The sequence below is a fragment of the Anarhichas minor genome, unplaced genomic scaffold (assembly GCF_050575085.1).
Source record: "Anarhichas minor isolate MPS153535 unplaced genomic scaffold, ASM5057508v1 ptg000010l, whole genome shotgun sequence".
Classification (NCBI taxonomy): domain Eukaryota; kingdom Metazoa; phylum Chordata; class Actinopteri; order Perciformes; family Anarhichadidae; genus Anarhichas; species Anarhichas minor.
In genome coordinates, this window is record NW_027466456.1 from 5,608,504 (window position 1) to 5,621,911 (window position 13,408).

The 13,408-nt window shown below is 41.7% G+C and overlaps 1 protein-coding gene across 1 annotated transcript; it reads left to right on the plus strand.

Moving 5' to 3' along the window:
- The first annotated feature begins 1,745 nt into the window (after positions 1 to 1,745).
- Positions 1,746 to 12,244, plus strand: lmx1a (LIM homeobox transcription factor 1, alpha). The gene is made up of 8 exons (XM_076087802.1): positions 1,746 to 1,773; positions 2,148 to 2,328; positions 7,913 to 8,133; positions 8,890 to 9,068; positions 9,682 to 9,759; positions 10,170 to 10,254; positions 10,627 to 10,809; positions 12,102 to 12,244. The coding sequence occupies exons 1-8, from the start codon at positions 1,746 to 1,748 to the stop codon at positions 12,242 to 12,244; spliced, it is 1,098 nt and encodes a 365-aa protein (XP_075943917.1).
- The last annotated feature ends 1,164 nt before the right edge of the window (positions 12,245 to 13,408 follow it).

Below are 13,408 nucleotides of genomic sequence, written 5' to 3' on the forward strand. Positions count from 1 at the left end.
AGCTATAGAGGGATCTATAGCTCTATATAGTGCATATATAGTTTGATATTATTTGATCAATATTGTTTGATATATATCAGTATCAGAACAAAAGCTGCCTTTAATATCCAAATGCATCGTTAATTTTCATCCTTGATATTCTGAAACTGCATTTTTGCAGGATAGTATATATATATATATATATATCAGTGTCAGAGAAAATGTGTCAGTACACAATTTAGAATTATATTATTTATTTTATTATTTAATACAAATCATAAATAACTACCCCAATGCTATTATGTTCAACCCAAATATCCACCCAGGGTCTATCAGATATAACTTAAACAATTACCTAAAATCATGAAAACTTGTAGAACATCATCACATATAAAATATACAATCTCTTGACAGAATATCACATTTCTCATCTGCTTGAATCTTGTTTTTTTTGTAATTCCACAGACAAAAGCAGCTCATAAATATTTTCTGTTGAGTGAAAACATCAAAAATGGATGAAACAACTGTTGTCCGTTAAATACAGTTCTAGTTGTTGCCCACCAGATGGCGTGCACAGAATGTAAACGCCACAACCTGGTGCTGCTTTCTTCATACAGTAGCCTGGGTTAATATTATCCTCCTCCTCATGTCTGTAGGCCTCTGCATCAGTAACACCTTACTTACTCCTCATAGCAAAGGCCTGAAGAAGTAAAGCCTGGTGGTGGTGATGTTATATGGGAATGTAAATGTAAAGAATGACATCAAAATATGAAAAACAACTAATGAATCAGCTTATGTTCACTTATCAGAATATATATATAAATATATATATATATATAAATCAGTGTATATGTCGTCTCACAAGACATTGCAGTACTTTAAAGAAATGCTCAAAATGAGTGGGAACATGTGTTTGTAAATACATCAAAAAATACTTCAATAAAAATATGTTGTGTAGGCCTCAAAATGAATGATCAGTCCAGCTCTAGCATATAGTGGGGTTTTTTCTTCTTTTTTTTACGCAACTCTTTATATTTTTCTACTGAAAACATATCTGATCTTTTGAGAAAGCAAGTCTAAAAGAGATCTATATGGTGTATCTCTCTATCAATCAATCCATTCATCCATCTATATATCTATCTATCATACAACAATAAACAATCTTGACATACAATGTGACCCTTATAGTATGGTCTTGCAACCTGCACTTTACTTCCTGAGCACTATATATTTCTTTATAATGAAAGAAAAAAACCTTTCATGTGCGTATAGTAACTTTGTAGCATCCAATGTGGGGAGAGAGAGAGAGACAGAGGGAAAGTGAGAGAGAGAGAGAGAGAGAGAGAGACAGAGGGGAGGAGGAGGGGGGGAGGTAACCGGCACCTGCAGGAAGTCTCTCTCTCTCTCTCTCTCTCTCTCTCTCTCCGTCCTTCCCGTTCACTCCTAATAGGATAATTGATAGAAAGCCTAAATAGTCAATACCGGTGGACTCAGAAAGGTCGTCGGAAGCTCTGAAGAAAAACTTTGATGCGCTGCTCGCTCTCTGCTCCGAGCAGCAAGTTGCAGCAGGACTTTGAAAGCCCGAGATGCTCTGAGATCTGAAGAGTTGAGAACCAAAATACTTTTCTGCAGTCTGGAAACTCGCACTTTGCAGGTATGGCCTTCTTCAACTTACAAAACTGTATTTAAACTGTTATTTTGCTATATTAATTTACCATCCATTATCTTTGGTCAAAAAAAGGCCTATTGACAATGTTTCTTCAGTAATGGTGGGTCGACCGGTGTTGTGCTTAAGTAGGTAAAACTTGATGACATGATCTATAAAGCTTTACTACTAGCTAATAGTCTGATCTAAAAAATAAATTTTGAGTATGAATTTAACTTTTGATGTATTTTTAGCACTATTTTGGCACATTGTCATCAGATATTTGGTCAAATTAACAGTCAGGAACAATATAAAAACACTCGACGTCTCAATATATAAAACCCACTTTTTAATAAAAAAGCTGCCTTTTTAACCAACCTTTCCCTCCCATTACAACGACGTAAAGTCGCAGTTTAATGACCTCTCCATCAAACTTTGTTCAGCCTTATTAGCAGCCTATATTTCAACTGCGTCCTGCTGATTGGAAAAGTGTTCTGATTAAAGGATTTCCCCATCATTGCAGATATGGATCAGGGGGCAGTGTGTGCCGGATGCCACCGGCTGATCAGAGACAGATTCCTGCTCAGAGTCACTGACGGCCTCTGGCACGAGGAGTGTGTGCGGTGCGCGGCGTGCGGGGACGCGCTCAGTAACTCCTGCTTTCTGCGGGACCGCAAACTTTACTGCAAGCGGGACTATGCTGAGTGAGTGCTGATCTCCGACTCTTCATTACTGTTTGGTTTTCTCCTGATGTTACAGCCGAAAAATCATAAAACACGTACATTTGACTTTTTAACACAGAAGCTCATTTTCACCTTCATCCAAGGGAAACAGATTTTCCTGGTTAAGCTCATCTGATTTTATACTGTGATACATATACTTACTGATTTCATGGATACATTTTATATATAGATATATAGATGCATTACAGTTGTCATCACAAATGTTTCTAATGTGCTAAAATAATCACTTTTTTCTTGTATAAATTCTTTATTATAAATATGTTTTTTTTCTGGTCCTGTTATGATGCAGTTTTCGCTTTGGCATGTACAGTATATACTTATATATTACCAACGATAAGTCCATGTAGTTACAAAAAACATCCAATAGTGTTCTAAGGTATCCTTAATTTTGTTATAGGCTGTTTATCAGATTTATATTTTGTTTCATTATATCTACTTTATTTTAAATTTTTGGCCTGCGCCCCAAATATTACTGTGCGTTATTAAGCCTATTTTGACAACGAAACCCTTGTCCAGATCTGACCTTGACTAAGAACGTGTGTGTACGTGTGTGTGTGTGTGTGCGCGTGTGTGTGCGAATGACAGAGAAAGAGACAGAAAGACAGAGAGAGTTGTGAAATAAGTGATTTCTCTTTAGACACTCTTTACTTTACACAACTTAAACACATCTAATCCTACTTAGTTTTGCATGTTTTACATATGGTGTTTTATAGTTTATGGCAAAAGTATTGTGTTATGAGTGTGTGTGTGTGTGTGTGTGTGTGTACGTGCATATATGGTGCAAACTGACTTGCAGGGAACTTGGCACAGTGCACTAAGAGAACAAGGTGACTGGAGGAGGAAGGGGTGGCGAGGGAGCTGGAATGTGAGCGCACTATTGCATAGTGTACATCCACACACACACACACACACACACACACACACACACACACACACACACACAAAATAACACAGTAACACCTTCAGACACAACACACACACAAACAAACACACAGCACACAACCAGGGGTAGAGCTCAACTGACACATTGTCAAAATGTGTTAACATTTCGAGGCCCATTGGCGTGGCAACTGCAAGCTGGGGACAACATATGGTCTCGTCGATGAGGCGGCCATCACCCCCCCCACACACACAAAAAAACCACCTCCCACTACCATCACCCATCGCCCAGCTCCCTCCTACCAGCCCATTGCCTCATCCCCTTATTCTTTCTCCAAAACATGCTCTCACCTAAACAAGAGCCAAACACTGCCCACACTAACAGGCAGCAGCTCACATTATTTCTGAACAATTTAGTGACGGTCGTTCTGCCAAGCAGGCAGGGAAACAAGAAGTGTTACACTTACCGGTCCAAAACGCTCCCCACCACCATGTTTCCAGTCAACTAAATCACTCTGCAGTGGTGGTGAGCAGATCATTAAAAAAATAAATAAAAAATTGTATAATGACCAAGCAATAATTTCAACATTTTAATTTATAATGGATGAATGGAAGTGGATTGTAAAAGCACACAATTCAAAGTGCTTAGCGTGCAGAGAGAAAAAGAGCAGGACTGAGAGGTAATTAGCAGAGTAGAGCCATATGTCAGAAGGTCTGGTGCATCCCTACAAGAGAGACGCTGAGGATGGGGTGAACTTATTTTGGGGGACAGTGCGCTCCATGAGCCCTGGCGTTATGTGCCACGGCATCTGGAAAGCTCTGCTCGCAGTAGCCCCTGTGTCGAGCAATGGGACAACGCCCAGCCGACCGTGAGATATCTGACCTGACCAATTAGCAGGAGGCCTGGTGCCAGAGCTCGGCCTCCGAGGTCTCACGTCTCCACCTCCCTGCTCGTCCTGTCTGGGGTTAAGGCACCTTATAACACATGAGCGCCACTGTTGTCCACGATGTGGGTTTTAAAAAGTGTGCCAGTGTTTCTCTCGCAGTGCAGACTGTGTTCAGCTCCCTCCCTTCTTTTGATACAGGAATAGTGTGAAGCCAGCTCATAAGTGACAATTATTCCATACTGTGACAACATTTGTCTCCAACCACACGCTGTATCCTCTCCCTTGATTTCCCTTTCAATGTGTACTAAATCGATGCCAGCCAGACCACCAGGTTTGGTACGCTGGCCTTTTCACCGAAGCTAAAAGACAATAATGCCACAATTTAAACAACGGTTTTTGTTCTCTTCAATCATCATGTCATCATATGATTTTACCAAGAGGCTATACATATTCAGAATTGTTAACTATACGTCAAGATTATTGTATAGATTTATGCCAGAACATGCCGAGAGTTCATATCTAAGCAAACTTAAACCAAATCCTTCCCAGTATTCAGGAAAATACAGATTTGATCAGGTTTAATTAACATAAAATAAACAAATGCACAGCAACAAACATAACAAAAGCAAAATAAAAACCCAAATCATGGGTTATAAAAGGTAAAGACTTTCAAAAAATGGTGTACAAAATATAACAATAGAAAGAAAATTGAAAAGAAAAACAATAACAATAACCCCCCTCCACCGCATTTTTAAGTAACATTCTAAATGCTATTTCCAATAGGCTTAAACAGACATCTTGTTATCCAGTATGGATAAAATAATTCAAACAAATTGCATAAATAATATCAATTGTGTTGTATTTCTTCTCTAAACTGTGCAGATTTTCAGTTGAGTTAGATGATGGATTTAAGTAAATTTTCTTTTGGACATCCTTGGAAGATTAATACATTTGTCTTTTGGATGAATCCATATCTAAAAACTGCATAAATAGAGATAATAAAAATATGAATGATATTAATATTAATAGTAATAATAACAAAAAGGTCTCTATTTCCTTGGCAGTGTTCTAGTTATATATGATGACAATTATTTTTCCTAAGACAAAATAATCCGTTGGAAGATTGTCAGAGATATTGATATTCCTAACATGTTTATATTGTCCACGTGATTCACCTAGTTTGTTTGCCCGACCCGATGCAGTCACACAGGACACAGAATACATACATCAGACGGTTCTGTAATTTAATGAAGCAGCATGCAAATTCCTGTGTGACAATGGGATGTTTAGGTTGCTCGGATTGTCAGTAGACTTAGTTTGGCTAAACGGTTCAGTGGACAGGTGGACTGGACAGCAGATTGGTCGTCAGATCAGCGGTCTGGCTGGTGGTGCACTTGACCCGCAGATCTGTATCTGATACACGCTCTCTTTTGGGGTGTGTGTGTGTGTGTGTGTGTGTGTGCGTGTGTGTTCAGCAGCAAAGGATCCAGGTTAACCTGATCCAGAAACAGGATCTGTCGTCTCTGCTTGTCCACTAGACCAGCAGTCTGTCTGCCAAAGGTCAGCACTGGAGTCAGGGCAAGAACAATGAGAGAGGAGGGCTTTGCTGTGGAGTCAATGTGTGTGTGTGTGTGTGTGTGTGTTTGTGTGTGTGTGTGTGTGTGTGTGTGTGTGTGAGTGTGCATTTCTGCCAAACGCTCACCGTATTGTACAGTACATCTACCTTGAGAGTGGCTGACCCTGGCCAGAGTCAGTGTGGAGGAGCGCAGGATTTTGCTGACTTATTTCTCTGTAATGATCTCGTCACTAATTGCCGTGTCTAAATCCAGCGTGACTGAGTGTTCCCGCTCTCCTGCCAGGGCCTCTGGGCCAATCATGTCAACGGAAACTCTGAAATATTAAACACCTTGAGCTGCTCCATAAGCATTGGAGGTACTCTTACCTTTGCATTAACAACGCTTAAGAATACTGGGTACGATAAGACGAACTGGACAAGGCGCATAATGGAAAAGCGATTCTCGAAACACGAATGATCTCACAACATTAATGCCGATCAAGCACTTTGCTGCATCATAGAAACCCAGAAACATTCCGGGTATTTCCTCTGCCACACTTCCGTTTGAAAATGTTTCGTTGATGCATCTTGCGTTGCCACAGGAATGCACACATCGCAGACGGTATGTTGGCCATATTAAAGCACATACCATTGAGGCGGTGGTGAGCAGACGACTCGGATGGGTCAACCGGCCCGACTGACCCTCCTGAGCTGCTGGGAATGGGCTTTACCGTTTCCCTAGAGACCCCACAGCAACAGTGAGAGGTCCCAGCAATGTTTGTCTTTAGGATGTTGCAGCTCCAGACCTTTTGACAGGGATGTCTCAACCCGGCTGTTTGCTTAATGTTTAGTCAGAGGTTTTGTTTGTTTGTAAATATTGTGCTAAATTTCCATTTAGCATGTATTCAAAAGGAAGTCAAACGCAACGTTTGTTTCACTTGAAAGTTAATGTGAAATCCTGAATTCACTGAAATCCCCCATTGCTAATATTTCTGGTTATCTTCACCTTTATGTCAGAACTGCTCCAGGCATGAAAGTGCCACATCACAAAAGGAAATCAGTATATTTTATTATGTATTATTATGTAATATATTTTTCTGCCTGGTACAATTGCTTTGAAAGGGCATGTGACACAGCATCATTTCATTGAAAACCATAATCCCATTTGTTTGAGATAAAACACACAAATGAACGATTCAATTATTGAGCAAAATGACAAATATATTATATATAAAATATATTTAATGCAAAAAAAAGTAAATTAAATGATGAGTGTGGTTCTTCACAGGAGGCCAATATAAAATAAATATTAAAAGGACAATATTATTCTGTAATTTAGGTGATATTTAGTAGAAAGTTACATTTCGTATTTCCCTCTAATGCTCCAATCTTTTTCTACAAAATAGCAAAATAAAAAATCTCAGCTTGAATCGGTGACATACGTAGGATCTCCTTTTTGGGCCGCTTGAAGTATTTTCATGTGAAAACAAAAACATGGAAAAAAAAAAAAGCTGTCACTTTCTCATGCCTCTGGGCTGACTGGTCTGGTGACCCAGTCAGGTCTGCAGACAAACGCCATCTCCAGAATGATGACGCATCATCCTGCGTGACAGACCCAAAATGCCGCGGTGCCAGCCAGCGGACAATGGTCCTGCTGCTTTGGGGGCTGGCTCTGTCTTTGTCCCGCTCTGGTAAAGCAGACTTAGGGATAATTCCGCGGATAATTCATTGGACCGGCGGCTCAGCCTCTCCCACCGGGACACCTGATTCCCCCCCTCTGCCTGGAGCCATGGCCTGCCGAGAGCTTTTCTCCTGCCTCCCCAGGAGCACAGCCTCGGACAAGGCAGCCGGAGCCACGGCAACAGTCTCTGAGGCTAAGCCCACCAGTCCTGGTTGCCAGGCGCTAAGATGCACACCCGCCACGCTGAGGGTATGTGTCTGAGTGGTCGGGGTATAGGAGGAGGAGGAGGAGAGGGGACAAGTCAGGTTGGCAGTTGTTTTGAGTGACGGCTCGACTCAGCAACATTCCCCAAGTCAACCAAGCATTTTGTCTTTTCTCATGGAGTCCCCTTCTTACCGAGGTGTGAGGGGTCCTCAAGTGTCTCAGCTTATACTCAAGCACTCGGCAGCCAAACAAAAGCATCGCTCTCTGTTATTTACTGAGCTCTCACAGTTCCTCTCTATTTCTTCCCTCGCTGCACCCCCCACCCATCCCTCTCTCCAGTCTGTTTGCAGTGCGTTGTGGGGGCTGTGCGGAGGCCATCTCTCCCGCAGAACTGGTGATGCGTACGGGGGCCGCTGTGTTCCACCTGCGCTGCTTCACCTGCAGCGTTTGCTCCTGCCGCCTGCAGACTGGAGACCGCTGTGTCCTCAGGGAGGGACAGCTACTGTGTGCCAGAGAGGACTATCACCGGTGTGTGGCCAGCCCGACCTCCTCCGACACAGGTACAGGCTGTGGACAGTTTGTTTTGTGGATGTGTGTTTGTACATGTACACCAATCACTGGGTCAAAACTGACGCAAGGCAATACTGGGTTAGAAAAGACAAGACAAAGGGTTGTTTTGACTCAGTGTTATGTTGGATTTTTTAGAACAGGGCATGGTTGCGAACTGTTATGATCTGCTATTGACACTATTTGTTACTGATTGTTAGTCATTTGTGTGTCCTTTGCAATTTGTAAAATGTGAATAAGCACGACATTTTGTAGAACTAACAATACATGTGTGAGCACACTTGAGCTTATCGTCTTGGTCAAAATAAACGTATTTTATTTTGGGTAAATAACCCAAAAGTAAAAAATACCACTAACACCATGTCAAAACAACCCACTGGTTTGGGATAAAGTTTCCTGCAACTTAGCAATTAAAAAGACAATATGATTAGGTGTCAAATATTGATCAAATTATGCTTTTATACAAACATTTATGACTAAAACTACCACTGGCTACAACTTTTGTATCTATTCATTGAGAAATTCTAGGGGTCCAGGATCACTCTAGGTTGTTAAAAAGCATTCTGGAAAATACAGGCAACCACAAACTGAAGCAGAGATCAGGCAAGTTGAGGTTTAGTCTTAGACTAAAAATAGCAGAATGGAAATAATGCAAATTGTTTTATCTGCCTCTTAACATTTGCCTTCCATATTTAAACGCTTGGTTGAGAATAAACGTGTGGTTTTCAATCATGTCCACCCCCCCCTAGGTAGAAGTGATGATGAAGAGGAGGAGGCGGAGGAGGAATCCGGGAGGGTTACATGCAGACGAGTTAGATCAGAAGACCTGGAGAGCAAACGTCCCAAAAGGCCGCGCACTATTCTGACAACTCAACAAAGACGGACCTTTAAAGCCTCCTTCGAGGTCTCATCCAAGCCTTGCCGAAAGGTAAAGTGTTTATTCTCTGCTCACTAGTAGTCTGGAGGTACCGTAGTTCCTGCCCTGCTCCACGCTGCTGTTCCAGATATGACAAAGGTCTCGTTGCAATTGTGTTTTTGCACAGAGGGGGTCTCAAAAAAGACCAACTGTTCTTTTCTCTCAACATTCTTACTGTAATTCCTACAAAAACAATATTTTTTTCATCTTTTTTTTTAGTGAGGACATCTTACATTTTATGGAATGTGGACAGACAACTATTGAATCCCGTGTTGCTCTCATGCTATTGAGAAAAGAACAAATAAATAACTTTTCAATGCAGAACAAAATATAGAAGTTCTACTGTATATAGTAGTGCTGTACTGCTGTTAGGCAGATGGGCAGGTATACTATAGCCATAGATAAATTACAAAGCAGACTTTTAAAAATCTAAAATTTCAGATATTAAGAAAGTATTAATTTTTTCTCAAAAATACATTTCCTAAATGCTTAATCCTTTCCTCCTTGTTTGAGGTGGATTGGTGAAAAGATTTTATTTTTTTTCAACCTTCAAGTGACCTCTCCAATTTTTACCCTCCCTTTCTTACTTTCTCCCCCTTTTTTCCCCCCTGAATCTTAATCCAAGGTAAGGGAGACCTTGGCAGCAGAGACTGGTCTGAGCGTCCGTGTTGTGCAGGTCTGGTTCCAGAACCAAAGAGCCAAAGTAATACAAAGTGCACACACACACACACACACACACACACACACACACACACACACACACTCACACACACACAAACAGACATATGCGCTACTAATAAAAGGACTCTTTCTGCACCGTGTTTGTATGCCAGAGTGGAAATCAGCCTGGTTATCTCTTCATACAGGAAACTGATGACATCTCACTGCGAGATCACTGCAGATTAATCCCCATATTTCCTCACAAAGTGGGCTCATGTGTGGTTCCCCTCCACCACTGAAAGATGTCATTTACCTCACTGTTATTACTTTGCAATTGAGTGAACACACTCGTACGCCTGGGTGGCAGAAGGACTGTGGAGTGATACAAATGTTTTACACTAGGCCTGTATGTGAGATTTATGCCTGCTGCTTTTTATACATTTTCTTTTTTAGATGAAGAAGCTGGCCAGGAGACAGCAGCAGCAGCAGGAGCAGCAGCAAACTCAGGAGCAGCGAGAGCATCCATCACATCACACAGGTATAATGTTTTAATAAGAGCATTACTCCCATGCAAGATGATATGCTAAAGATAAAGGTAAGATATATCTCTACTTTCAATAAAAAACTGATATACAAAGAAAAGAAATACATCTATTTTACAACATTTTATAGAAGTACCATTTTAAGTATCTTTTAGCAGACAAAAAAAATTATATTACGAAGTCAGATAAAGCTGAATACCAGATATTTGACAGAGCTTTAAACATCACCAAAGTCATTTATAATAGAGCTCTAAAGATGCTAAATGACTAAAGCAACATGAAGGTAGCACAGGGCACAAAAGCATTACTGTAACTGATAGCTGTAAACACAACTCATGTGTGTCTCCTGTGTCTTGTGTGTCCCACAGCGCCCTCCTGTGGCGCTTTGACATCTGAGCTCGAACACCTGGGGTCCTCCTATACCCACGTTCAGCAGCAGCAGCAGCAGCAGATGGGACTCACCACGCTGGAGCCGCAGGACTATGACATGGACCCCTTCAGACAGGGCCTGACCCCTCCTCAGATGCCAGGGGACCACATGCACCCCTACGGTAAACACCTCAAAGCTGTCAAACCACGATGAAGAATTACAGTATATGTATATAAAGTAATGCTCGACAAAGGTTTTGTGATAAGTGGGATTGGTAGAGTGAACAAAAAAAGAATGGTACTATGTTGTCAGCTTGAGTTTGTTAAATACACAGTAGTTTGTATATTTTTTTCAAATTTGGACCTCAATTTCCTGCTCTGTGTCCTTGTGCTGTAGAAAAGCTCTCATTTCCTTTTTAACATGGGTCCCATCGAAAGGTTTAAGTGAAAAAACATTGCTGTCTCTTGGTGACTGTTTAGATGCGATTCAATTTGTGGAGATGCTCCACTTTGCATTAAACGCTCGTGTAACTTTCTGTCAAGCAGTCCAACATAATGTCAGAGGTAACCATATACTGTATTGTGGATGGACAAAATAGTGGAAAATAACAGCTAAATTACGTCTTAGAGTATAATGTAATATAACAAAACAACCAACACTGACCTGAATGAAAAACATCTCCAGCACAAAAACATTAACATTATATATCCTTTAAGGGATTTTGTATTGGATTTCATTATACTCTCAGTTGCTCCTGTTATTTTATCCATCCCTTGTACAGTGCAAAAATAATTTTAAAGGGCCAGTGTGTTGCATTTCTATTGATAGAAATGGAAAATATTATTCATAACTATGTTTTCATTAGCTTAAAAAGAGACCTCGATATCTTCAAAATGGAGTGGATCATCTTCATAGTGTCTTCCTTGTTACACTGTTCTACGGTAGCTCAGAATGGACAAACCAAATGCTAGCTCTAGAGGGCCTTTTGTGTTTTTACAGTACTTGAAGGCCCCTGTAGTTCTCAGACACACTTGTGAAACTGCAGTAACGTGAGCCGCAGAATGTAAAAGTGGTGGTACTGCCAGCCGCCGACTTCTGTTACCCCTGAAGTAATTTTATCATTGTAAGGATAGTCTCTGAGCCACGTCACCACTGTTTTGCACTTGGCTGCTCACCTTACTGCAGTCTTGGAAAGGGAGGAGTGAGTGGAGAAGTATTCAGTTGGTTGCAATCTGCAACCATACTGCTATATGCCATCAAATCCGGCACACTGCCCCTTTAAAGTCCTTTACAACTTCTCCAAAATATGTTTTTACTTAAGGCAGCACTTCCATAAAGTTGGGTCAAAGATGGTCAAATTGGTAAAGCAAAGGCTGAAGCAGAAGACAGACATTAAAATGTCAGTCAATGTTTTTACATGCTATAGTACTCTATACTATAGTAAAATGATCAGTGATGTTGTGTCTTTCTTAGGTTTTAAGGGTCTGTACGGCGACATGGACAGAGACCCTCTGTGCCATGTGGCTGACAGCGACTGCCTGTCCCTGGGTGACTCGTCTCTGCTCACCCCTATTGACCGTCTCTACTCCATGCAGGACTCTTACTTCACCTCCTGAGGTTGAATATCGGACTCAGTGAGAAGCGGCATGTCTCCCTCACTCTGCATCGCTCTCCGGTCGCATCATTTATCTGTCTATACCGTGCACAAGGTAGTTGAAGAAGTGGTTGCAAAATCACCGCCAAGGGGATGTGGGTACACTGTGATACCATGCAATATACCACGTGCACGTGCATAAAAACATGATTACACTACTGCCTCTTATGCTTTACAATCCCACTGTACAACACAGGCTCCTGTGTATGCACGATACTGTCGGACCTCTCTCACTATGTTTGAATGTTAGATTATGATATTATAACTACTACTAATGTAAATAACTGTTTGGGTGTGTATTTGTATTTATTCTCACAATGTGTGTGTGCTGTTCATCTTGAATGAATCAACAAGGATCAATAAACAATGCTTATGAAACAGTGAATATTTAGTATAACATGTGTGGCATAGTGAGCATGAAGCTCAGGCTGATTTATTATAAGGACGGGGTATTCATGCTGAGGGTTAGAGCCGGGTCAGTCCATCCTCGGTACTTATCAGTCCAATCTAGGTGACAGGTCAGCGAGGCATCTTCCCTTGGCTGTCGGGCGGATCATCAGATTGTGAAATGCTGGGCTATGACAGCTGTATGGGTCAGTGGCAGGTAAGCATCACATCCACGCCGCCATCATCAACGCTCACATTGTGCTCCTCTCGGTCAAAGGCCCTCGCTACATTTTTCTGCCTTTTCCTTCCTCCAGTCATAGAGGACGGGAGGGTGGGGGGACGACGACCACCCAGGCACTGTGTCCAGCTGGAATGCACCAATCCTGGGGAGGAAGGCTGAGAAAACCCAGGGCGGGGGCTCAAGACAACGGAGGGGCTGAAAGCTGTGTCAGGGGAGAATGCCCAGGGTGACACAGAGATATGAAGCCCCACTGTATGGAGTGCCTCCTTGCCCCAGCCATGAACCCTCTCCTGGACCCATCTCATATTTCCCACTATGAAATCAGACCTTGCAGAGCAGAGAGCGCAAGTCAATGGTCAGGAACAATCTAACTGTCTGTCACCGTGGTATGCTCCTGCCAACCAGAGCTAGAGAAGTGTGCAGCAGAGTATACTGCGTGTGTGTTTCTTTGAGTATCTGTGTCTGTATCTGCTCTAAGTGTCTGGCATGTGCGTGTGT

Excerpts from the sequence above, each read along its gene's own strand:
- lmx1a (XM_076087802.1), top strand. The coding sequence starts at position 1,746 with ATGGTGGGTCGACCGGTGTTGTGCTTAA. Across the intron at positions 9,069-9,681 it reads CATCCAAGCCTTGCCGAAAG|GTAAGGGAGACCTTGGCAGC; the intron begins GTAAAGTGTTTA and ends TCTTAATCCAAG. Across the intron at positions 9,760-10,169 it reads TCCAGAACCAAAGAGCCAAA|ATGAAGAAGCTGGCCAGGAG; the intron begins GTAATACAAAGT and ends TTTCTTTTTTAG.